Here is a 26,909-nt window from a genome sequence, read left to right as displayed (position 1 = left end):
GGAAGTCAAGGGGAAGCTGGAGAAACTGGGAGCTGGGCATGTAGAAGCTTTCCCTAGCCCGGCTTCCCATTTCCTAGCCCCTCCAGTTTCTCTGTCCCACCCAGCTGACCCAGAGCACTCCTGGACAAGGCAAGCTGCTGTGCCACAGTGGCGAGGCGTGGGAGCCTTGCCACCATAGGGAAGTGCCCCTTCCTTGCCCTGCACTGTTCTGGGTCAGGCCAGAGCAGCACCGGGTGATGCAGGCTGCTTTGCCCCTGCTGCAAGGCTTCTGGAGCTTTCCCACACTCCGCCCCCCACTTCTCTAGACCAGCCCAGAATACTGCAAGGGATGGGGCTATTCTCCTGTCCGGAAAAAACAGGGGGGTTGTGTGACTGGCATGATGGGGAGGTATTCTTCTAGCAGGAAACTCTCCCAAGCTGTGTATGGCAGCTGCTGCTTTTCATCAGCTGCCAACTGCCACTTGACAGCCTGTCCCCTTGCCAATCAGGCTGTCAATGAACATGTTTTCCTAAGAGCAGGGGTGGCCCAGTATCTCCTTGTTGAAGAGCTCGGCTGTGAAGCTCTCTAGCCCCAGGGCTAGACTACAGGACCATTTGTACAATTTGTGTCCTGGGCTATTTTTCTATGAAAAGAAACTTCTTCCAGTACAAATGAACATCTGTATACAGGCTTAGATGCCCAAGTCCACTTAGATATCCAATAGGTCAAAAGAATCTGGCCCTAGATGACTAATATTCATTATTTGTCAAAGATATCAGTAGATCAATAATATTTAAGTAATTCTGTGACTGCACAGAGAAGCTGACACTGTGTTACTGCCTCTTCTGTAGGTATGCTGTAGGTAAATACAGAGTTTCAGGCTATCTATCTATCTGAATTAATATTGCACATTTAACAGGAATTACACATTGCCTTCCTGACTCTCCTCTCTATACAGCCCAATCTTAGTGAATATTTTTGCTACTAAATGGTAGTTGGGCACACAGGATGACAAATTTAAAGTTATTAGGTACTCAAAGATGCAGACAGGCACCTGATAGGATTTTCAATACTGTGGGGATGCCTAAATCCCACTGATTTCAGGTTCTATAATGAAGAGGATATCACAAACCAGGCTCATCTATGACATCAGCCAATGTAATACAGCTTTACAGATTCAATGAAGTGTCCTTTTTCTTACTGTATCTTTCCATTTTTGCTTAAGAGAGCACTTTGAGATGTCAATAGGATAAAACTGCCCTCAACAACTACATTAATTTATTATTCTGTTGGATAGGCAAAATTACTTACTGTTAATTTTATTTGTTTAAAAGGTATTTTTACATTCAGCACAGCAATTACAGGTGACATTATTATTCCAGCTACCAGAAATAAGGAGGCAAGAGATCTGAGAATCAAGGCTATCTTGTATCTTTCTGGAGGCTTCCAGTGGAGAGATGCTAGCAAAATCAGATGGGAAAAATTCTCCAGAAAGAAACGTAGGAAGAATGTAGAATTGTGAGGGGCAGGTGGAAGAATTATCAGTGTACAATTGTGTCTTGTCAAATATCCTAACAGCAATCAAAGCTGGCGTTTCCAGGTGTTTCTAATGAACAACTATCATGGAGCGAATACAAATATAACCAGTAATTCCATACAAAGGTATGAGAAGATGCCCAGTAATTTTAAAAATGGGATGCTTCTGTGTGTAAAACTGCAGTGCCTCAAACAGATGCTATTCAAAAGTCCTGAACAGAAGCATCCAGTCTGATCCCAGGTCAATGGGCTACTAAATTCAATCCACTGTATTGTTGAGGGCATCCAATTCCTTGTTACAACCTTCAAAATAAAACAGACTGAACTGTTCTAGAATGGAGACAATCAAGCTTAAGTTTTGTCTGTCATCTACAGACAGAAGCTTCCTATCCTGCAATAAGGAAATCAGGGTGTATTATGTTAAAATAATATACTTAATAGCATGACTCCCCAGAAACACAATCAGGGAGTCAAATAATTCTTTCTTACTGGGGGAGGTGGGGACGGACTAAGGAAAAATTGTCAGAAAACATCAATCATTTATTTTATATGGGATAGGATAGAGAAGATGGGAGAGAGGGAAGACGTGAGTGCCCCTTTGGTGGATGTTCAATGCAGTCCTCTAAAGAGAAGATTACAGCTCTTAGAAGCTCCATGAGGAGAGCTACAATGGCAAAAAATGCTCAGGATACCCAGAAATGGTGGGCAGAAATTGCTGTAAGGTTTACCTCTTGAAAATTGGGTCTTCTGGAAATGAATAGCATGCCATTATCCATAACCATCACTTTACATCTCAATGGAAAGTTGCAACCCTCCCCACCCAAACAAACAAACAAATAAAAAATCAGTTTAACCCATAAATGAAATATCATTCTAATTAACACTGAATTTTGCTGAACTACTCAGAAATCCATTAATAAAAGGTGCTCTCCTACAGGTCAGCACATACTTATTATTTCAGTATGTAAGAATTCACTGTAGATCTGTGGCTTTCCACAAAGACAGGAGAGATGAAATAGGGATGAAAGGCCAAACAAGTGGACCCTAAATTGGATTTAACTTTAGTTACTGGGATCAAAGTGCCAAAGAAAGAAAAAGAGTCTCGGGAGAGATGCTTTCTGAAAACTCAAGCTCAAGGTAAACGGGTGTGAGAGGGAACAGTTTTATAAAAGACTGACCACACAAATACCTGAAAATACTTTGCTGTCCTTTTGCAGTCTTTAATTTGAAATGCAGTTTGGAATGTCCACTTCTCTCAATCCTCCATAAAGATGGAGGACAGCAGGTATCTGTACTGAGTGAGAAGCCAGGACACATTGCACAGTAGTGATCTGGGTCTGAGGCTTAAAGGAAGCAAAGGTTCGATACAGAACACCGCCTCAGTCCATGGGGGCAGAAGGAGTTTTCCTGCTGCCTCCTTGTAGGCTTCATTCCTCTTCAACAAAAATCCCTTTAATCTGCAATTCCTCAAAGCAAGCATTTTCCCTTCCTACCTTCTCCTTTCTTTTGCCCATTACCCATATTGCTCATTCTCTTGTACTTGGATGTCTTCTCTTTTTGGTTCACTTACAAAACTAGAAAGAGGAAAAGGACAATGGAAAAAAGAAAGAAGAGGGTAAATCAAGAGTCTAGACACCAGGCTCCATTCCACACTTCCAGTTTTAGAAAACCAAGAAAACTGGAAGGGAAGAGGCCCAGACTTTATTAATGGATCCGTTGCCTCCATACTTCCAGATCTGAAACCCAACACTGGGCTGGACTAACTGGACAGGACATGAAAGAGGCGAGTAACAAATGAGGCATATTATTGAATTAAATTGAAAAAGCTCTGCAGGAGCCATCCCAAGGCAGGAGAAAAGCAAGAATGCCTTACTAGTAATGTAATGTTGGCTGCCTTCCGGTCTATTTCAGTTTCACCTTTCACAAGGCTCAGTCTAATAATGAACGTTTCCTGGACTTCAACTTCTTCATGAGGGTAAATTTTCAGATTAATAGTTCTTAGACCTCCTTCTTCTTCTCCAAAATAGAATGAACCATTCACAGGGTCACCAATGTCACTATTCAGGGGAGATAAAACTTCTTCTGAATTGGGTCCTAAAATGTCCCAATGTATCTGTGGAAGATAGTTTCAAATTTAGAGTTGCATCAATATTATAACAGGCCAACAACAAAAAAACAGCACACAACTTAAATCTTATTATATTCTCCACAGAATTTCTGTTATTCGATTATCTATATGTATGTATATGTCTGTGTGAGTGCATGTATGTGTATCCTGTACTGGTAGCATAGGATCTGAGGAATGGTCCTTCCTTCCTTTTCATGTCCTTATGACAAAGTATTTAACAGAATTCACAGAGCTGTTTGAAGCTGACATGGTCACACTGTGAGTGCTTCTGCTGTGGCCTTGAACTTCTGACCTGTGGACTGTCAACCGTGTGCCTTAGAGCCTATGCCCATGCCATCCCAGTCCCATATATTAGTACTGTGCAAAGCTTTGGTCACCAATTTGATTTGGTGGAGATTCAGCCTGATTCAGCAGCCAAATCTCCAATTCTGAATTGAATCAGGAGACCCTTTAATTTCTCCAAATCAAATCGGAACCCTCTGAAGCAATTTGGAAAGATTCAATGGTTTGGATATAGACACAGCTTTAGATGTTTTTTCTACATACCTCAAAGTAGCAGGCGGCTTATGAATGCTGAGATGCTGGGCTGGATGGAGCATCCCATGGGAGCTCGTGGGAGTCCCCAGCACGCTCGGCAGCGGACCCAGAAGTGGACCAGAAGCACTTCTGGTCCACTTTCGGGTCTGCTGGGGAGTGCGCACGGGTCCCTCCACCCCCTGGTTCAGTAACTGATGCCTCCTGGGTATGGGGGCACCCAGATTCCCCCCCCAATGATGGATAGAGCATCCCACAGGAGCGGGGGGGTGGGGGTTGCATGCTCTGCAGCTGACCCAGAAGTGGACCACAAGTACTTCTGGTCTACTTCTGGGTTCTCCGCCGAGCATCCCCCCCCACCCCCTGGTGCTCCTGTGGGACGCTCCATCCACTCCACCATCAAAGCATTCATGAGCTGCACCTGGTACCTCAGGGTATGTAGAAAAGACATTTAAAGCTGTATCTACAGCCAAATCGCTGATTTTCTGAATTAGCATTGAATCTTCAGATTCTGATTTGGCCAAATTGAATCAGGACAGTGGTCTGAATGAACAAATCGAATCACTGTTCCTGATTTGGGCTAAATCCAAATAGAATATGGCCCATTTCGCACACCCCTACCATATATATTAAAATATACAGTTTAATGTGTCATACTTAATTAGTAGTTCATATGCAATGTGGCAATTTCCTCCAATTTTCTTTCTTCCAAGAAAAGAAATGGTGAAGTAGGAAGTTTGAATATTACTACAAACCTGAAGATTTCAATAGTACTAAAAATCCAGTATTACTAAACCCTCAGGACTATTATCAAACCCTCAAAACGTCAAGAAATTAGAGGTTAATAAATGCAAAGGAGTCAATTTTTATTTCACTTTCTTATTTTTACTCTACTTAGAGTATCGCCTTAAAGTTCAAATCAGGATCAGGATTCTAACCTGTCTGATGCTGTACCAACACCCAGGATCACAAAGCCTTAACTATGAATAGCTTACAGCCAAAAGACCCAACCCCGCAAATACTTAGATCTGGTTCAATTTTCTTTTCACCTTTCACAAAGCAGAAATTTGTTGATAATCATTTCTTTTTAATTCACTAGTAGTTGAAATAAAGTGTTTCAAATAGATCTAAAACATTTTTTCCAAAATCTTTAATAAATCAAAAATTCAACTGGGGATAAAATGAAACTACACTTTGATTTTAAAATGTATAATTTTTAAAACATAAAATAAAGAGGCATTTGTAAACAAGACACTGGATTTACAAGCAGACTTAGGTGCTATCACACAATATAGGGAGGTAGCACCCTTATAGCCTTTGATTAGGATACTCAACCACAATGTGGGAGCTCTAGGTGGTTCAGATCTCCTCTTTACCCGTTATTCATTAGAGCAAAGACTAGATGCTCCACTTCCCAAGTACCCAAAAACTTTTTTAGTGAACGAGTCACAGACAAAAATCTTGTCCACCTCTATTAAGGAGTCTCACTGAAGTCAATGTAATGACTCAGCTTGGACAAAATAAAGCATAAACATGACTTTTAATAGGAGTTAAGACAAGATACCAAGGAGGTTAAACAAAGTATGCAGGAGGAAGTGTAAGGGTAATGACCTTAGTGTCACAGATAACTTACATATGCCTATTAAAGACTGCAGTTCAAAAGCTGTTTTTTATGGATATATAATACATATTCAGCTGTATACACACACAACACACCCACATATATACCCACACACACGTATGTATTGAATATATACATATACATGCACACACATACACATATATATTTAATCATAAGTTAAAAAAAAAAAAAACATCCCCAGAAGAACCAGGGTAGAAATTAGTCAAGGAGAAGGACACAAAGGAAGAGAGAACAGGGGATTTGTGGACTAGTCCTTGAAAGATATTTCATGTGCAATGGCAACTTAGAAAGTGATACGTTTAAAGCCAAAAAACATAAACATTTATTTTTATGATTAAAATCAACACAATATGTTAAGGGTTTATCAAGTCAACATATAAATGATAAGGATCTGAACCACTTAGGAGAAGAGGACATATTATTCACTATTAAAGGAAGATTTCACTTTAAACATTTCCACAGAAGTTGATATGGCCTGATTATTCTCTAATTCAAGAATAACTAGATTTAGTGGAAACACAGCACCATTATCAGAAGGTAATGAAAACTGTGGTATTTATAGTTCCACAGAAAAGTCAAAATTACAACTCTTTTGAAATTGCCTCCCCATGAATGGCAAGCAATATAGGGTTGAAGTGATGCATCTGCACTCAGAGAATTCTCTTGCAACTTCTTGCCTGGTTGTAATAGCCTCAGATTCCCAAGTCTCCAACCAGGAACATCACAGCACTGACAAGTGGCACTAGGCTGCTTCCTTTCACAAGCCTTGATCACTGGGAGCAGCAGGAGCAGCCTGTAGTGATGAATGTTGTAGGGGATCCTGGGCTATTAAGCAGCCCAGTGGCAGCAACTTTTAAAGGAGCTTACATCGTATTCCCAGTCCTTCAATAAGTACTGTGTGTGACCTGCAGCAAATCAATTAATTTCTTTATAGCTTAGGTTCTTAATCTCTGAAATATCGTCTCTCTTAGAAGGGCATGAAGGACTAAATTCATTCCTGTACCTAAAATTCTGTAAAAATACGAAGTTATGGTGGTCATAATCTATTATCTTTTTATTTTATTAGGTGTGTTTCATACCATTTTTCTTCCAATTTATTTTATGTGTAGTAAACGTTACATAAAATGCTTCAGCAGATAAGATCTACCTGGGTGTCTCCTACCAACCATCCAGTTCTTTCCAGGACCAAGGACAGTGTCATCAATGTATCGGGGTTGGGCAGAATAATTCGGCTTTGGTTGAGGAATCGGACAATTCCGGTAAGGGAGTCACTCTTTGCAATAGTGATTTGGCTCACTAGGTGGCGCCCAAGGACTGCTCCATCAGTGGCTCCTATCAGCTGGATTTCAAACTGCTCATCAGATTCCCTGCATCAAAGAGATCACGACATTCTGAGAACCTGACAATACGGACTAAACTATACCTGAAACTCTTGTCATTGGCCTGAATGGTGATACTCACCCAATATGTGAAATACACAAAAACAAAACATTGCATTAAGTTTGTTTTTTCTTCACCTAAAACCATGAGATTTGAAAGAAACAAACATGCTATTTCATTCTTTTACATTAAGTTGCTTAGTTTCTTAGGCACACCATTTTTATAATTTCTGACAAATTCATATAAATGATTTTTGATAACCTAAGCAGGAAGCCAGTGATTTCTTGATTTGCATTATATTTTATGAGAATCATGAAGCTCTAAGGGCTATTTTTACATTTTAAATTCTTCTCAATTTTTCAGCACCACTACAAGACATCCCTATTCCTGGCAGAGTCAGCAGTTTGTTCTATTAAATTCCATGTATACGCAGGTAACATAACAACAATAAGTTAGTGAATATATATCTAAACAATTAATTCATCCAAAACAGTTACCTTTCATCATCATCTATGATGGAAACATTGATAAAGCTCCGGTTCTGGCCATGATGGAAGATTACAGAATCATTATTCACAATGTAGTCAACACCAGGGAGTGCAGTAACACCTCGAGAGATAAAATCAGCTGTCACATAGCCATAAGTTCCATGCTTTCTCAGTACAGGAATCACGATCATCCCAACATCCTCTTCCACTGCAAAAGCAATTCAAAGTAAACTACTGAACAGAAAGATCATGTTCTTTCGAGACGTAGCTTCTTAAATTATACATGCTGAGGTATTACCAAAGTACTAAAGCATCCCAAATGTGTGATTGTGTCCTGAATGCCCACTTCCACTCTCACCTGCAGGACATTCTCTAGTACTTGGTTCTGTCCATGAAGGGGATGTCTACACTGTGGCAGTCAGTGCTCAGGAACATCATATTATGTAAACAAATCCCCTCACTCACGTGAGCTGTGCCCAAAATCTGCTACAGAGCAGTTCTTTGGAGCATGCCCAGAGTGCACTCAGTACTGCTCTCAGTATTTTATTCACAGGCATGTGCTCATGAGAGCCGCGCTGCACATATCTAGCACTATTCTAAGGGTGGCTATATGACATTGTTTTTGGCATACAGAACAGGAGCAAGTAGTGAAATCTGTATTTGTAAAAGTTTTCAGTACTTTTTGACATGGTGATGACATGCCAATAGCATCCAACAATTTTAAAAATGAACAAATGGACTTTATCTTGTTTCCTGTAGCCTACTGATGAATATTTTCTTTAATCAAGTAGGCAAAGAAGCACTGAATGCTATCAAAGTATGCTGCATTCCTAGGCTCTCTTTTTGTTCCATTATAAGTTTTAATATACATTGATCAAAATCAATGCAAGTAACTAAATTTTAATAATTGAATCAGTTACAGAGGAAATGATGACACTGTAATGATGGCACAGCTGTAATTTTATTTTGTTGCATGTTGGTCTGTGGTTCCCTTAGAAACAGAGTAGTAGATTGTATTTTTTTTGTACAGAATGACAACTGTGGCAACTGTGAGACCACAGGTATGCCTAAGTATTAATTCATTATGTTAAGGACATTCAAGGTAGTCTTACAGCACATCATAACAAGATAAAAATGTACACATTAATGACATCATCTTGAGCCGAACCAGATCCATAAACAGATAAGCTAATGCCAGAGTGGAATGTATTTTAGGCACCTTCCACAATTGAACACGCAAGTCACCACATCTAGAAATAGCTGAGAGTTGCAAGGGATTTTGAAGGAAAACTTTAAGTAGAGCTTCATAAGGCAAGAATCAAACACGTTAGTGGTGTAGGTACAGATATTTCCAGAGATTTTGCTTATTATTGATAATATAAAAAAAAAAATGCAATCCCAGTTCCTTGCTCAACTCTAATGGACTTATTAACTAGAATTAATTTATACCAGTATGTTCTCTTTAAGTGCAATATACTTTTAACTTAAAAACTTAGAAAGTGCAAACTTTGATGATACCATAAGTAAAATTAATGATAATGCTGCTATTAATGATGATGATGATAAATAACAACATTTTAACGCTTTTAATACTTTCAGTTAATTCTTGGCTCCAGCCAGGGACTGAACCAGGGTCTTGAACAAGCCTTGGTGCAGGCCAGGGCCAACAATCAGCTGTGGACACCTGGCTTTCCCCCTACTTTGTTGGTGTAGGGGGAGCCTCATGATCCACAGCTCCCCCCTGCCCTGGGGAGTAGAAAGGGCAGGATTAGGATACAATTCCCCCATCCTAAACTGCACTTCTTGCCATGCTCACGTGGCACAGTTGTTGGGACTGGGGATCAAAACCTATTGCATCTTTGAACAAATGTGTTCCAGGGCCTGGATTACAATGTTTACCAACAAAGGCAAAGACACAATATACAAGCCTTTCTTTTCTTACAATGGCCGAGAATGAAAAACCTAATGCTACTTTTATTTAGAAAAACGTATCACCCTAGACAGGAAATAGTAATTGAGCAAACAGTAAATTGACATTTACACTATATTTACCAAAGGTTCAAAATGAGAAACGAAGGTGTTAGAAGCTTACCAGAAGCACTTCATGTAGGTAATGGCAGAAACAAGAATACAATTCAAAAAACTTGATTCTCAATCCTGTGTCCTGGAAACAAGCCTACCTTTTAAACACCAGTTTAAATGTTAACCCACCTTGCAGAGAGATATACTGTGGATCAAATTCAATGATACCCTCTGCATTGTCGTTTTTTGTTATAATGATTCGAACTATGGAGACATTTCCTATTTGTGGGGGCTGGTCCACCTGTAGTCCGTCTTCTCTAACAGTAAAATCAAATCCACTTGCAAGTGCATAAGGAAGAAAATAAAATATATTAGCTTTATAAAAGAGGATAGTTTACAAAACTTACATGGGACTATAGAGTCAATAAGTATTTTTGTTCTTTTTACAATTATTGTTTCTACATTCCTGCTCTTACCTCCTTCCCTTCCCCTCCCCACCACACCTCCCAAACCAACATTAGTGCAAGACAGTAGCTTATTTCTGGAAGTGGGTGCCTTTGTCTTCTTTTCAGTTCTATCTGCACCCAATCTGAAATAGTCACACAATTGCCTGATTACCCCCTGAGAACAGATGGTAACAAAGAAACCAATCATTAACAAGATTATGTTTCTAAAGATAAAAACATAAAGCCTTGAATCTGCACAGGTTCAAGGATTAAACGTTTGGTGTACAATGACTCCTGTTGCTGCATACAAAACTAGCTGAGCACAGTTGCCATAATGGTCTGTTATGGAATTGAGGCCAAAGCTTTTCATGCCCCATAAAGAGAGATTTCAGAGAGATTTAACAAAATTTCCATATAGGAGTCTACCAAAAATTCTAGAGTGCTAATGTTACACATATGTAGCATGTTTAGGAGAGAAAAATAGTTCCATTTTAGGAAATTCAGAATAACTGGCAGGTATGAACTGAACCAAATGTTACTTATTTGCTGCAAGTAGAATGAGCTTTGAAAATTCTAAAACATCAGTCATTCTACAGTAAGACGTGCCACTAGCCAGCTGTAGAGGTGGATGATTTCAAAAGATAAAGGAGGAGTCAGATAGCATAAGCACGGCAAGAATAGTTTGACTGAGGCAAGGGTTGCATTCATCTTAATCTCGGACTTTGCTTTTGTTTTTGTTTTTTATTTAGTTTTTTTTTCCATAGTTTCTAGGGTCAGAAGGGACCTGAGTAGATCATCTAATCCGAACCCCTGCCATGGCAGGAAAGAGTACTGGGATCAAATGACCCCAGCAAGGTGTACATCTAGCCTCCTCTTAAAGACCCCCAGGGTAGGAGCCAGCACCACTTCTCTTGGAAGTTGGTTACAGATCCTAGCCGCCCTGATCGTGAAGTAGCGCCTCCTGATATCTAGCCTAAATCTACCCTCTGCCAGCTTGTGACTGTTATTCCTGGTCACTCCTGGCAGTGCTCGGGGGAACAGGGACTTCCCCAGTGCCTGCTGATCCCCCCTGACTAGTTTGTAACAGGCCACTAGATCCCCCCTCAGCCTTCTCTTCTGGAGGCTGAACAGGTTCAGGTCCCGCAGCCTCTCCTAATAGGGCCTTCCCTGCTGCCCCCTGATCATGTGAGTGGCCCTCCTCTGGACCCTCTCCACGTTGTCCACATCCCTCTTGAAGTGCGGTGCCCAGAACTGGACGCAGTACTCCAGCTGCAGCCTGACCAGTGCCACACAGAGGGGGAGTATCACCTCCTTAGACCTGCTTGAGATGCATCTGTGTTTCCCTGACTATTCTCCTTAGCCCATTGAAGTTTGCCCTCCTGAAATCTAGGGCTGCTGTCTTGATGCAGGCCTTTGCCACCTCACGCTGGATGGTGAATTCCAGCAGGCGATGATCACTGTCGCCCAGGTGGTCAAGCACACACAGCCCCCTCACCAGGTCATCTCCTGTGTCTCCCCCGGTGGGGCTTTGCACCTCCTGGGTTAGATGGAGGTCCTGCATTCTGGCTAAGAACCTACGTGAGCGGTTAGATCTGGCTGACTGCTCTTCCCAGATGTCTGGGAAGTTCAGGTCCCCCATGACTACCACATCCCTAGACTTCACTACCTCCATAAGCTGACCTAAGAATTCCTGGTCAAGCTCTTCCCCTTGGTCTGTAGTAGACCTCCACTGTTAAGTCTCTTTCCCCTCAACTGCCTTGTATTCTAACCCAAAGCACTTCAGAGTGCCCCTCCTCTGATTCTTTGTTAATCGATGAGGATGGGTATTCCTCCTTAATGTAGAGTGCCATGCCCCTACCTGTCCTTCCTAACCTGTCCCTCCTCCACAGCCTTGACATTCACCACCCAACTAGAAGAAGTAGGGTTGGTGCAAAAGTTCATTTTCAAGTAAAATGAAAATATCCCACAAATGTCAACTTGGTGAAAAATGTGACCTTGTGCTTTGGAACAGATTTTGAGTGTTCTGATTTTGTCATGGAAAGCTTTCTGTTTTAAAGTTAGCAATCCCATAAGCTTATTTAACAGATCTAGTAAAATTGGGAACCACAATCTCTGGTTCCTCATTCTAGATAAGATAATCTCTAATTTTTTAATACTTTTACAATCAATTGCAAAGCTTTGATGGGCTATTTATGGTAATGTGAAGATTAATTTTAGGCGGTTGTAGTTACCATTTCTTCCAATTATCCTCCTCCTCTTATTTAAAATATTCATGTTTTTCTAAATTATAGTTTGCAATTCAAACATTTTGTTTCAATATAAAATACAATCACTTCTAGCCTCTTAAAAAACTATAGCATTTCTCATGTTGTAACTTCTACTCAATTTCAATAACTAGATTTCACTCATCGATAGGTATCTCCATTTTCTTGCAATATGTAAGTTACCAGACCTTTTGCTTTCTGCATCTCACCAGAACATCCAAAAATAACTGTCTTCTTCAAAACTTATGCGTGATCTGCTAACTCTTAGCTTTCATTATCAATCAGTAAAATATTTATACATCTTTTCCTCTATAATGAAATATAACTTTACCTTCCCTGGAGCTCCACTTTGGTAATTATAACTGAAAATTCTTCAGGACCTTCAGGAAGGTCATCATCAAGAATTTCAATTGAAAACTTTTTCATCATCTCATCTGGCTCAAATACAAGCTCCCCTGAAGTGGAAGTGAAATCCATGCCCCCCTCTGCAGTTCCATTTAATGTCTTGTACCAGAGCTTCACTTGGCCATAGTGTCCACCAGAACGGAAAATTATGATGTTTACCTGAGGAAAATAAAACATGTTTTTTTTTAATTTCTAGCTTTACTTAGAATAAATGACTTAGGCCTCTTTTAAAGACATTATTCTAGAAACACCTTATCAATAAGCTTTACTATATTAAAATAAATTCTAAACTACATATTGATTTGATTTTTGTATCTAATCAAATAATTCAGAATTGTTCCTCCTCCCCACCCCCCCATGTCTTTCCCACCTTCCCCTCCCCACCCTCTGTCAACCCAAAAAACTCCAAAAGCTTACACCACTGGGAATCACTCTGTGGAAGGGACTACTGTGCCTCTGCATGGTATTACACACTTACAGAAAACATTCTGGTTGGATTTCAGTAAATCATCATCAGATATTTAAGGTTAATTTAAAAAGCTAGTAAAATCATCTAACTGATCCATATTAGATTCATTCTGGCATCTTTTAAGTTTTATAGCCTTATTTCAATACCCATTTTTCTTCTTCTGTTGTCTGAAATAGCTCCTGTGAAAATTCAAACCGCCCATAGGGGAAGTCACTAGCAACCATAGTGATATTTGCTGTGCTGCTAGACTCATCTATAATGCCTCCATCACTGATTCCAGTTAACTGAAACTCATAGTAATGCTTCTCTTCAGGAACGTTATCATCTAGAGCCTATAGGGAAAAAACAAATAAAGCTGAAGAGGTTTAAAGCATTCACAGTGTGAGATCTACCATTAATAGCTAACCAAAAAGGAAGTACTGGAATAGCTAATGCTATAGATCTCTCTTGTACCTGTATTAATACAACAGCTGCAGACTGCCCATCTCGCATCGTCAAGGTCCCTGATATCTCAGCAAATTCCTTCTGAAGAGGGGGTGTTATATTCCAGTATACAGTGACCTCACCAAAAATCCCTGGACCACGTACTAGACTGTAGGTAAGAACATATATACACACTCATATGTTTCTGGTTCATGTTTAATTTCATAGCTTTAATATTTCTTATCTGTATCTGAGAGCTGATGCTCTGCCAGGTTGCTCTGAATCTGTGCCTGAACCAAAGAGGATCACTGAAGCTTGAATTTAATACAGTATGTCAGCACTACAATCCTTACAATTTCCTTTTTGCAGGTAGATAATGCATTGTAGTATCTGCAGTATTGTCTATGCTTTGCTTGCCCTGTGTACTGGACAATCTTTGGTGCTGGTGCACTACAGAAGGGAAGAGGCAGACCACTGAGCAGCAGGGCCTGTCAGCATTTTGCCATGTAAGGCAAAAGCATCCTGTTAGAGGGACCTAGCGGGGATATGTGTTTGGCTGCTACTCTAAAAATCTGGATCCAGCTTTTCTCCTGTTACAGCAAGCCTGGCAAATCATGAGGGAGGGCAAGATTTATAGTTCTGCCTACACATTTCCTCTCCTGAGCTAATGCTCTGGGCAGTACTGCCTAGCCCTCTGGAGTCCCCAGGCTGCAGCAAAACATCTTTTTTATACTGGCATGCTAGAAAAAAAGTGGTATAAATAGATCCTGGCATATTTAGATCCTACATGTCCAGGTGCTTAGTTGTAAAAAGGTTTCAATTTATTTCCCATTTCTTTATTGCTTTGCATACCAGCAGACAAAACCAAATACCAATTTATTTCCCATTTCTTTATTGCTTTGCATACCAGCAGACAAAACCAAATACTGCTACACTGATTGTGTAGCAGTAATTACACAGGACCAAGTTCTGAGAAGGCATGAGCTTTGCAGTGCGACTGAATTTCCACTTTTCTTTTTCATGCTTCAGTAAAAAGCCTCTTCCTTTTAATGCATTCACAACTTAAAGTCCTTGAAGATCCTCCAGGCTCCCCTGGAGATACGTGGCAGATATGATCCAAATATACTTTGTACATTGTACCATGCTTTTAAAAATAAATGACTTTCCTGAAAATGATGTGACACCCAATTTTCAGAAACAGGATAGGTACAACACCCTACAACTTCTTTGGAACATGTTGTTGTTCAGTACTTGTATAAAGCGCTGAACATTCAGACCATGAGCAAAGAACTCAGTTTTACCTACCCAATAAATGCAGTTCCATTATAATTTCTGGAGGGCTCCCCAATGAAAATATGCTTGGATGATGGAGATATCCCGACAACCCCAGAAGCTCCCTGATCACCAAGAATAACGATGGTTGCCAGACCTGTGTAGAAAAGTCAATGAATAATATTTAAATTACATGGTATCATTAAACTTACATGATAACAACAAAAATGGAGATATAAATAACTTGCACAGAATATATAGACCTTGAACTTTTAAAAGAGTTCATTAAATTAATATAAACACCATGCTGGCTATATAATATTATCCTTGTCCTGTATATGGGGCAATTGAATCAAATGGCCCAATTCTCACCTCAACTTACACTATTTTTATATCGTTACAACTCCATCAACTACATGTTAATTGGAATTGAGACCGGCCACACTGAAATCCATGGAAGTTAAATAAATAAATAAATGTAATCAAGTAGTTTAACCAACTTTTACCAAACAAAGGAGTGACAAAATTTAAAAATGTATTATACAAGTTCTAGCACTAGCATTTTATTTACAGCTTTCACTAAAAATCATATAGTGGAATTGACAATAAAATTATATATTATATAATGATTAAATTACATGATTTGTGATTATTGGTAAAAGCATATCATAAAATTACACATCCTATAATTTAAACTAAAGTAAAATTAAACATAACATATGATAATACATAAAAATAATTCAAATGAAAAAAAACATGAAATAGTAGAATAAAAAAATTAAAACAGGGGATTCTATTTAATTTTGGCCCCTGTTTTTTGTACAAGTAGCACAATTACATTTACAGAGTATAAAAAAAAGCTGTAAGTAGATTGAGAGGAGCCAACTTGTTTTTTCTTCATTAGTCTATTATTTAAAAATTTCCATTAATGGAGAGATCCATTTCCCTCTTATTTCTGCAAAGAATGAACACCAGCACAAACAGCGATTTAGGTTGTCGATTTCATTCTTCCCATGAGAATATCCTGTCAAAATATGGGGTCCACCACCCCCTCCCCATAATGACTGCAGACTTCATTAAAGTGAACTGCAGCCTCACAATGGCCTCTTGTTTGTGGTTTTATACCTCAGATAGGTTTCTAAGCCAAAAGAGTGTTTATTAATTTAAAAAAAAAGGGGAAGTTTGAAAAAAAAAAATCTCACTGCCTTCAAGAATCTTTCATTCTTAAAATTAATCTTGTTTTAAATATGAACAAAATCTTTACTTGATATTCATTGCTTGTGCATTACACATAAGAAATTAATAGTGGAAAGCCAGCCTGTTTAAACTGGTCACCTATACCATACATTTAAGAATTAGCCTCAGGGCAGGATATATTTGAGTTTATGATTCAAAATCTCCCTTTGAGAGATAATTTAGCTCTTAAACTTACTTCTTTTTACCTTTTATTTCCTAACATTCTAAATCTTGGTTAGATTTTAGCCACTTTAAAAGGGCAAGGGGGTATGTGCAGAGCTGTTTTGATCTGAATATTAGATCTGCATCTGCCTTCAGTGATCTAAGTTAGCCCTAGCTTTGACCCTGAATGAAGCAGGATTGGAGTGGCTGTTACTATGCTTATATCACTACAGAATGATGCAGACATAACAGTTGTATCATAAGTCTGTATCAATATCCTTTTATAGTGATACAGTTATCACATCTGTCTATCCACAACTTTATTATTTCCTTACCATTTATTGGGGATATTTCTGCCTCACCAGTAGAAACTAGCTGAACTGTAAACATTTCATTCCCCTCCAACAGGCCATCTTCTATGGCATGTAAAACAATTGTCTTCTGGGATTCAGTCTGCAACAGGAAGACAACGAAAACTTACAGTAGTCAAAATTACAGTAGTTATGCAAGGAGTCAGGTATGCTTATCTGCTAATAAAGTCAGTGAGAGTGAAGACAATTTCAACACATGGCACATTCTACAAATCTATCTAAATTTTAAAAAGATGTATTGCAAAGCTGAAGTTTCCCTCAGATTAATGAAAAACCAAAACCATGTCTTCAAGTTACAAAAAGCAACAGTAGCTTCTTTCTGCCTTTATAAACTTCCCCCACCCCTGCAAAATTCAAGCCTAAAAACAAAATGAAATAATTTCCAAAGAGTCCAGGATATATTTTATTACAGATCCCGCTCTGCCCATGAGAAAGCCCCAACTTGCTGCTAGGTGGAGCTTATTAAATTTTTTTCCAGTCAAATGTTTTTCCTCTAAAAAAAACACAGATTCAATCAAAACAACAGTTTTCCAGGAGAAATTTCAAAGCAAATTAGCCCTTTTGGGGGCTTTCCAGCAACATACCTACTATCCAGTCCCTCAGATAGTCAGTTTACAAGGGGTGAGCTCCTCCACCTTCCCCAGCCTAGACATCCCTAGTTGGCCAGCTCTCCAAGCAGCCTACATGATGGATTTGGGGCTGCCTGGTTCTCAGGCTCTCCACATTGGCTCCTGTGAAGCTGAAAATCCTGGGAAGCATCATAACATTTCAGAAACACCAAAACATATTTTGTGCAGGAATGTTTTGGTGACTTGAAAGTTAAATATTGCAGAATTTCATTATGTGCTGCCTTTGCACCTCTCTCATAATCTGAAGGAAAAAAGAGTTTACAAAAAGCTCCCTAATTTTTGGAAGAAAATTCTGTTTTCTGGCCAGTTCTCCTTGAATTGAACGCTCCCAAAATAAATGACACACTTACGAGGGTTGTATCCTAGGTTGTAAAAACTTCCAGAAACCTTTGGCTGTTCCTACAGCCACAGCAAACTTTACTTCAACAATTAAATGCTTAGAAAAAAATTAGTAAGACTGCAAGTTGATTGTATCTCTGTACCATTATACATTCGTTTAAATAAATGGGCATTATTGTTGAACGATCTAACTGTCAATATATTAGACTAATCAATATGTTACCTGGTGCAATTAATTCAGTTATAAAATAGAAATATCCCAAGATACACATTAAATGTTGTTTTACTTAAAATGGATTTTTTTCTTGTTCAGTACTTTAGAAAGCCTATAAACAGACAAATTAGTCTGTTACAGTCAACTGCCAATAGCTTCACAATTCTCAGACAAGGTTCTTTCGGTAAATCTGATATCTTTTATTAGACAAACTCAAAGAGTTGGAAAAAATATTCTTTGCAAACTTTCAAGTACAAATATCCTTCGTCAGGCTGAGGAAGCATCTACAATTGGTCTGTGCTCTTCCTGGATAGAATGAATAGTAAAGAAGCGAGAGGCTGGTATGCATGCAAGAAAGCCAGTCAGTGAAATCACAATTCTCGGTCTTTAATGCTGTCTTCATGAACTTCCCCCACCCCCAACACACACACTGTGGCGTGCCTACATACATGCAGGGCAGATATTTTAAAGGCACTGTAACTTTTACACTTAAGCCTGAAGAAGGATGATTGCACCCAAAAGTTTGCAAAGAATTTTTTTCCAACTACTCAGTTGGTCTAATAAAAGATCGCATCTACCCCAAAGAACCCTGCCTGCACTTGTACCTAAAGTGCTTTAAGTAAATGCCTTAAAACTTAATAGACATTTCACAGTTTGGTGCAAGCCTCATGCTTTGCTGTAGTTCTGTAGAGTAGGAGGCAGGGGTGCTGGATGATGCAGCAATTAGTAATTACCATTTTGAAGAGGCCCAGTTAATTACACATGCAATAAAACTAAACTAGATAGGCTGAGATGCACCACTACAGTTTGCCTTGCATTTAAAACACATACAACAAGGTTTAATAAAGATGACTTCCACCATTTAAAAAATGTTCCAAAGATGCCCACATATATTGTGATGGCTTTAGAATACTTTAAATGGTGAAAATCATCATGTATATAGGCACCATATGAAACCAATAACTTGGGCAGCTAATGGCTACTTTGAAGGTTAGTTGGGAAAGTACGCTCTTTATTTTGAAATGGCTGCCTCTTAATTGTATGTTTGATCCCTCTATACAGCCAGCTAAGTGTCAGTTAATGCAATGAGATATCTTAATAATGGCCATGGGAAAGAGTTATTATAAAATTGATTCTCTTAAAAGTAATTTACAGCATTTTAAAAAACTCCCATTTTTTGGATGACTTACAATATGCTGATCTGATAGAGGGAACAAGCCACAACCTCTTTTCTGAATTAAAGATATTAGCTATCTTGCTCATACCACCCTACTGTATTTATTTTCCTCCTGTTTTGTTATAATGCATTAATACATAACAATGCTCTACTTGTACACAGTTGTGTGTATATAGGCTGATGCATGTACACACACACACACACACACACACACACACACACACAGAGTCACAAACATATAACTGTTTATATATAACTACATACAAAAAAGAAAAGGTTTGTACATGTAAGGAGAACAAATGGGATGTTATAGCACTGAGAATACCTCATTAAAGTGAAGAGTCCCATTCAAAGGAGTGAGGTCATATCTGGCTGCTTCCTCAAGAATCCATATCACTCTGACTTCACCCTTTCCTCCTTGACTCCGACTAACGGTGAGAAACACAGTTGCAGCAGGGTCACCAGGTGACTCTGGCTCCTTAACTGTTACCTGAAGAAAGAAAGGAGAAGGAAGAGTTAGGAAAGACAGCTAAGAAAGAACATTAAAATATTATGTTACTATAAACATTACCTTAGGAAAAAAATATAACGCTGCTTTTAACACATGAAAATATATTATTTTCTAACGTGTCTCCAAGACACAAGACTGAACATCCTCTGCACAGAGGCATTCTGTTGAATGCCTAGAAAAGATTAGTCACTTAATGTATTTCTGTATCCCTTATGATTCAAAACAATTATATGCAATGAATCACTGAAAAAACAGAGAAAAAATGATACAACAGCAAAAGGGAAAGCATTCTACATCATTAGACATCTTAAAACAAATTAAAGCTGTAAAGGCCCAGTAATGAAAATGGGGATGTGTGTGTGCCTGAAGGTAAGCTCTAAAAAACACGTGTTAAAAACAACACAATTGTTAAATAGCCCTGATCTTTTCAAGTCTGAGAACTTCCTTACCATAACACAAAGGAACAGGAGGGCCTAAACCCATCCACGGAGCCCAATTCAGAGAGACCACAGGGGCCAAGATAACAGTTTTGTGGCGTCTCTGTGAGATTTAGAGGAAAGCAGGATAGATTTGCACCTTATAGACTAACCAAAGTAGGTAAGTAAATAGACAGACAAAGCAAGCTTTTGTGAGCTGAAGCTCACTTCACCAGATGCTGTGAAAGGATGTGCAGAAAGCAGAATAAAAGAGTAGATTTAGAGAGCCAATAGACCTAATGAAGGCATGACAACTTGGCACATGGAGACCAGTTCTCAGTCTTCCTGGTCCAAGTGGTGTAGGAAAATGAAGGATTATTTTAAAATGCATATGCCAGCTATACAGCATATGCAAACTGTAGCTTAATAAAATAGCCTGGCATATTTGTGAAAACTATTTCTTCAATTTAAAGCAGAGTGCTTTACAATTTTGCTCCTAAGACATCCTTCATATATACCCTATTACCAGACAAAAAATAATAATATGATAGAAAACCGGATGCAAATCTGCTAGGCTGGAAAACCAAATAATTCTCTCCTTTTGAAGCCAGAAGGAACCTAGTTATATTAAATACTGGAGGCCACATACACACCCCAATATACTATTTGTTGTGGGGACTTGTACAGAAAAACAAAACCACTTGTTTTCTCACTCCTTCAAAAAGTGCTTCCTTTCTCGGCAAACATCCAAGGGCTTGCTTTAGATATCCCTTCTGCTTATAAAAATTCCAAGGATTAGTGGGAATCAGACAAAACACCATGTGACCTAGCGACACAGTGTGTAGCCAGAATAACCAAAGAACCAGATTATATCTTTTACTGGCAGATCTAGGATTTCAAAAGGGATGACGTATACAGGAGATGCAACCGGCACCCTAGAGGTGACTGCATCTCCCACTACCAGCAGCCTTTCCAACCCTGGTAAGCAGACTATGTCCCAGAAGCAGCTGCTTGGTCTTTTTGGGTCCCGGAAGCAGGTTAGAGTCCCTCACTGCCTCCTGTTCTTGGCAGCCCTGGTCCTCCGGACTCAGTGCCACCACACCTCTCCTCCCCACAGGGTTTGCCCAGGGCACTAAAATTATTCATTACACCTCTGGGCACAGGAAGGGGGGCATGCATTGACACCCCTGCTATCTCCAGCTGACCCAGGAGCAGTAGATGCTCTAGCGGTGCTCCTACCCCCTCCAGCTGGGTGCTATGGGCAGCAGCTGCCTTGGATAGTGACAGTGGTGATGGATCGATTCGCTCCTTCTTGCACCTACTCCCATTATGGGGCCAAGCCCCCCTTTCTGCCCTCCCACCCCATGTGTTCCCTGTTCACTGAGAGCAGGCACAGGCAGGTGGGGGGCTCCCTACAGCCCAGCTCCCTGTACAGCCACATCCCACAGCTAGAGCCTCCAGCCCAGTGTGGGGAAAACCAGGGGAGGGGACAGGGAGTAAGGACCCGTGTGCTACCATTGCTCTGACTGGCAAGCCCCACACACAGTGCAGCCAGTCCCCACAGCCCCCAGCTGGAGTGGGACATGAGCAACTCTGGGACTTCCTCTTCCCTGGGTCAGACAGGAACAGTGGCAGGCAGGTCCCCGCTTCCTCGCCTGCCACCTATGTGGTCCTGGGTACCTCCTACCAGCCTGAAGCTCCAAATGCAGTTCAGGCTCTGCACAGGATGCAGGCATTTGGGACTGTGAGAAACTGATGCCACTAGCATATGAGCTGTACTTTGAAAGGAGGGTGGAATATTGCCCCTCCCCCCAATCTTCCCAGATACGTTTTCTGAATGATCAGATAGGCAAAATTACTCTAAACTATCTGTGAAACATTTAAAACAACAAAAACTACATTCATAAAAATAAAGTTTATTGCTTATATTTTCATACAAAATTAAACAATTAGCTAGCATCTCACTATGCTTTTTGTCATGAAAACTCTAAATTTAACTGTCATTCCTGTGTAAGCTGTTTCTTAGCAACAAAACACTTCCACATAGCTCATATGACAACAGTAGTTACCATATTTACTCAAATAGAAGATAACTGTAATTGTAAGACAAAAATTAAATTCTGTATGTGGAAAAAATATAAATTTGTTATAATTTTCCAGGTACATAATCTAATTATTGGAGGTATGCTTTAAATTTGTCCCCCTCCCACTGCTACAGCAGGGGAAATAAATCTGAGGGTTAGGTAGCCCCTTTACTCTCTGCTTCTCCCCATGCAGCCCCTTCCCCCTCTCTTGCAGTCTCTTCCCTCTCTCCTTACTGTCAGACTCTGCTCTCCCTGAGCGCATGGAAGTGAGGAAAAACTTGAAAACACTGGCCTTGAAATTAAACAGAGCTGCAGTAATTTGCACATGGTACCCATATGCTTAGTTCATCTAGAATTGATGCTGATGCACATTACCTATTTAAAATTGCAGGAAGCTTCACAATTTTAAGCAGAACTTTGCAGGGGGGGCAGTGCATGCATGTGTACGTGCAGTGTTCAGCCACATAACAATTGAGCAGAACTCAACTGTTCCAAAAACCATAAGGATTGAGCAGGCAGAACTCAAATTGTTCTAAACACCATGTATGGGCCTACAGCTAGTGAGCATCCACTAACCCAGGCTCTCACTGTGGGACTTCAGATACTCCCAAATCCATTGGCAGGCATTCTACATGCAGGCCCAAGCCTGGAGGTCTTGGCATTCAGATGCCCCAGCTTGATCTACACCTACTTAGAGTACAAATTTGTTATATTATTCCAAAGGCAAAAGGCTCATGAGTTCATTGGGCTTTGCCATAGTAGAGTCAACAGCATTTCAAGCCACAGTGACCCCACAGCTCCATATGTGTGTACTCCAGATACCCTCACAAATGAGCCATGTGCTAATTAGCCTCCCCACATGACTGGAACCAGGTGTTCTTGTCATGAGTCCTGGGATCCTCCAAAAATGTCTATGCAGATGAATAACAGGGCAACCAGGTCCAGCTTCTCTTCAGGGAGGGCAGGGCCACACTAATCATATGCAACAGGCTAAGGGAGTGGGTAACAGAGGGATTCTGGCTGAGCTGTATGGAGCCCTGTTTGGTGATATTTGCCAGACATTTAAGGTTGGTGAAGAAAAAAGGAATCACTGAAAATGGGAAGGAAAGCTACAGTTCAGCTATGACTTCAAAAAGAGCTGGCACTGAGGGGGACTGTGCTTCATGGACACTCCCATACATCTTTTTCACATGTGCTGTTCTTTTGGCTAAGGGGTGCTCTGGGGCACAGGGGAGTGGGTGCATTTATTGTAATAGGAAGCACAGGTTTCTTAATGTGCTTTTAAGATGTGTGATGGAAAGTTTATGATAGAGGATATACACATATAACTCTAGATACAGAGATATATATTTTAATAAAAAAAACCCCCAACAACGAGAGGGTATCAGGGCTGCCTTTGGCCCTCAGTGCCAGTATCTCCCAGTGCAGTGCCAGTTCCTTGTGCAAGGAACACCTGCCCCATTTTTTAAAGGAGCAAAACATTCAGTATCTCGACCTTTCGGGCTAAGATCAAATATAGCATTTTTGGCACCGCAAAAAAAAAAATTCAAGTTCCATCAGCTCATTTGCCTAATATGGGCCAGTCGGTGTTGGCTGCATTTAATCAGCTTCATTGTTGATTTCCACTGCTGAGCATATGCTGCTATTGGCAGCAGTTTAATGAGAGACAATGTATTTAATGAGGTCTTCTTATATGCAAATATAATTTGAGAGGCTTTTTACCCCATGCTGATAGAAGGAAAAAATCTTGTCTTGTATTCAAGTAAATACAGTAATAAATAGAGACGAGGGTAGCAATCCAAGTAAGGATCCTAAAAAGTTTGTAAAGCCTGCACTGAAGTACATGAGTCTTTGTGCTTTCGCATGGAACCACATCGTAAATAAAACTTACAGTTTTTTCTTCAAATCCAAATACTCCAACAGGAGAATCATTTGGTGGAATAAATATAGTCACTGTGGTATCATCCCCAAGCCTGGCACCACCTGTCACCTGGATTAAGGTGATGCTGAATGTCTCTAAAAATTCAACTACAATGTCATCTATTATTGTGATTTCTATTACTCCAGTGGCCTGCAAAAGACAAAGAACAAATTAATAATACATTTTAAGATGCATCTATGACACCAGTGGACTGTACTTTCCAAATAAAACTCAAAGATTTGAGTCTTAGATTTTTTTTAATTGTAATAATGTAATTTAAGATATTGCTAGATAAATTGTAATACATTTTATTATAGACATGTAAAATTATATTAATCTATATTCATCCATGTAAAATAAGATAAAAAGAAACTAATGTTCAGAATATATTTAAAACTCATTTATGGCAAGACCTATGAAAGCTGATGAAATCTTAAAGATCCCAATATAGTGTAAATTAAAAAAAAAAAAAAATAACTTGACAATCATATTTTCTTCTGAAAAATGTTGGGCTAGCTGTTATAACAAGTAATCAGTGACATCACTATTAGCAAAGAGAAATTAAAACAGAACAAAACTAAACTCTTCTTTGCAGTTTTGTTTTGGGTATGGGACAGTTTAAGCAGTTATAGTGAGGCTGGTGAAGTTACACTTTCATGTTGCCCTGGCAAAGCTCATAAATACACTTTTCCTAAGCCAGTATGAAACTGAAAATGCATCAAGCATGAATTTTCATGGCACAGGAGAGTTGGGACCAAACGTATTTGGAACTACATTGTCCCTTCCTAAAAGGCACTGCTGAATATTTATCGAATAACCGAAAAGCCCTTTTAAAATTTAGAAGGATTTTTTAAACATTTCAAAAGTAACAAGGTGATGTATCAAAAATACATATTTTTTAAAATTAGTAAATTATTCGACAATGCTCCTTTAAGAAAGTTTTTGTAGTAATACAAACAAACACAATGGTGCACTGCAAATTACCAAACTCTCTTCAAATTTGTAATCTCTGTTGTTATAAATGTTAGAAGATAAGTGTTCGGTCTAGATGATTCCTGCTTTTTTCTTCCATTATATATCTCTTTAGCAAGTAAGAGCATGCCCTCTGTGCTGCATTTGGTCCTAACCAAAACTTCATTCACAAAGCATATCTTTTTTTTTTTTTTTTTTTTTATGTCCAAGCCCACTTTTCCTTTCTCCTGCCAAAATATCTCATTTCTCTCTTAATATGACATGAAATCTAAAAACATACATACACAAATAAAGAAACAAAGCAAGCCACTGTTTGATTACAACAAATTATGGGTTAATCTGAATTTCTGACTCAGCAGCCTATTGATGGGCACGTAAAAATAGAGGAACAGCCTGGCTGACATACCATGTTTGTCTTAGTTTAAACACTAAACTGCCATTAAAGTCAATGGGACTTCTCACATGCCACAAGTGAAGCAGCCATATAAGTGTCTGCAGGTTTTAACTGAAAGTCTTTAGTGAATCGTTACTCAGTTTTTATAAGGAGATAAGAAAGACCCTGCCTGCATATCCCAGAAAGGCTTATATTTACAGCAATAGCATACTTGTCCTTCTGAAAATGTAAGGATTCCAGATGATGGAGTAAAGTCTTCCAGGCTAGCAGTGGCAGGTACTGCTTCCCAATAGAGATCTACTGATTCAAACCTCCCAGCCATCCGAATCACTGGCAGCTTCAATACATTCTCTGGTGGAGGCACTTCATAACCAGGAACAGCTCCACTTATGTCCTAAAAATGCAGAAAAAACATTGAGTACCATGGCAAAAGGTTTCTTTTTTCCTATTCTCTCCAGAGGCCTGATGCTAAATATTGCCAGAAGCGTGGAACTATGCCCTAACAGTACATTTAGATCCTTTGATATATGACCTCTAAGCAATATAGTATTTCTGATCTTTACTACACAGATAACACCACAAAAATTAAGGTGATCATTTGATTTAGATTTACGGTAAAATAAACCACTGTTTTTTAATGCGTCTAGTTCCTAAATGAATTAAGTATATTTGCAGTAGGAAATTTGCATACAGAAATAGCCTGTCCAGCATTTGGCCTGTTAATTCATTACAGATTACACTTATTACCTGAAATGTTTTTACTACAAATTTAAAATGCAGCCTGAAAATTGCTAGAACACACTATTCTGTATTTTATATCCAGTCTTACCCTGGTAACATTGAAGTTAAATATTCCTCTGGGGTCATCATTTTCTTCAATCATTATCTCAGCTATTTCTAATCCAGGTCTCTTCACGCTTGGCTGCCCTCCAGTGAGAGAAGAGTCTACCAACTGCACATCAGTAATATTGATTATGAATCCTTCATGTAATTCTGGAACATTATCCTGTAAAAATATTTTTAAAGTGTCACCTCCTTTATAAGCTCATGTTGTAAAATGGATATTATGAAAGAAGGGAACTGACTGGGTAGCTGTGTTGCTGACTAGGCATGTACCAGATAAAACTGCAGCAGTTGGGATTATATAACCAATTCTCTGCCTCATCACACCACCTCTGAAAGGGAAAGAACTTTTTTGTTTTGTTTTTTTAATACTCTAGTGACTTTGAGGACTTGAAGTTGTCAGCCAGAGCTAAAATCTACAAGAATTTTAATGAATACTGCTGGCTGCATCCTTGTTTCTTTTCCATACAGGAAAACAGGCCAGAAATCCAAAAACTCAGAAAAGACTTGCACTGATTATTTTCCCTGAAAAACTGGAGACCAAATCTGTTAATGCATATAAAGTTAAATTATTGTGCCCTTTCTGAAGGAGTTCCAAATGAAAATCTTAACACATTCCTATGACGGTTTAAAATTCACCAAAACATTTTT

The 26,909-nt window shown here is 39.3% G+C and overlaps 1 protein-coding gene and 1 long non-coding RNA gene across 3 annotated transcripts in view; one reads left to right on the top strand and one right to left on the bottom strand.

The window, feature by feature from the left end:
* ADGRV1 (adhesion G protein-coupled receptor V1) overlaps positions 1–26,909 on the bottom strand; it is a 466,251-nt gene that overhangs the window by 266,270 nt on the left and 173,072 nt on the right. Inside the window, exons 56-68 of the mRNA XM_019532360.1 lie at positions 26,245–26,421; positions 25,627–25,809; positions 24,020–24,199; positions 19,443–19,607; positions 16,723–16,840; positions 15,023–15,146; positions 13,748–13,886; positions 13,441–13,626; positions 12,752–12,984; positions 9,900–10,048; positions 7,698–7,896; positions 6,968–7,187; positions 3,390–3,629 (exon numbers count right to left, since the gene is read on the bottom strand). Of these exons, the coding sequence (XP_019387905.1) occupies positions 3,390–3,629; positions 6,968–7,187; positions 7,698–7,896; positions 9,900–10,048; positions 12,752–12,984; positions 13,441–13,626; positions 13,748–13,886; positions 15,023–15,146; positions 16,723–16,840; positions 19,443–19,607; positions 24,020–24,199; positions 25,627–25,809; positions 26,245–26,421 (2,313 nt within the window). The remainder of the gene's footprint in view (positions 1–3,389; positions 3,630–6,967; positions 7,188–7,697; positions 7,897–9,899; positions 10,049–12,751; positions 12,985–13,440; positions 13,627–13,747; positions 13,887–15,022; positions 15,147–16,722; positions 16,841–19,442; positions 19,608–24,019; positions 24,200–25,626; positions 25,810–26,244; positions 26,422–26,909) is intronic.
* LOC109308101 lies at positions 13,805–26,407 on the top strand. 2 transcript variants are annotated; one of them, XR_002100471.1, is made up of 4 exons: positions 13,805–13,892; positions 13,975–14,046; positions 20,931–21,081; positions 26,322–26,407. It is a non-coding gene; the product is annotated as an uncharacterized LOC109308101 (long non-coding RNA). The 2 variants fall into 2 exon arrangements; XR_002100470.1 differs by lacking the exon at positions 13,975–14,046.

Source organism: Crocodylus porosus, unplaced genomic scaffold (assembly GCF_001723895.1).
Source record: "Crocodylus porosus isolate Cpor-Errol unplaced genomic scaffold, CroPor_comp1, whole genome shotgun sequence".
NCBI classification, from domain to species: domain Eukaryota; kingdom Metazoa; phylum Chordata; order Crocodylia; family Crocodylidae; genus Crocodylus; species Crocodylus porosus.
Note: the sequence above shows the minus strand (reverse complement) of the source record. Positions and strands in the feature narration are given on the sequence as shown.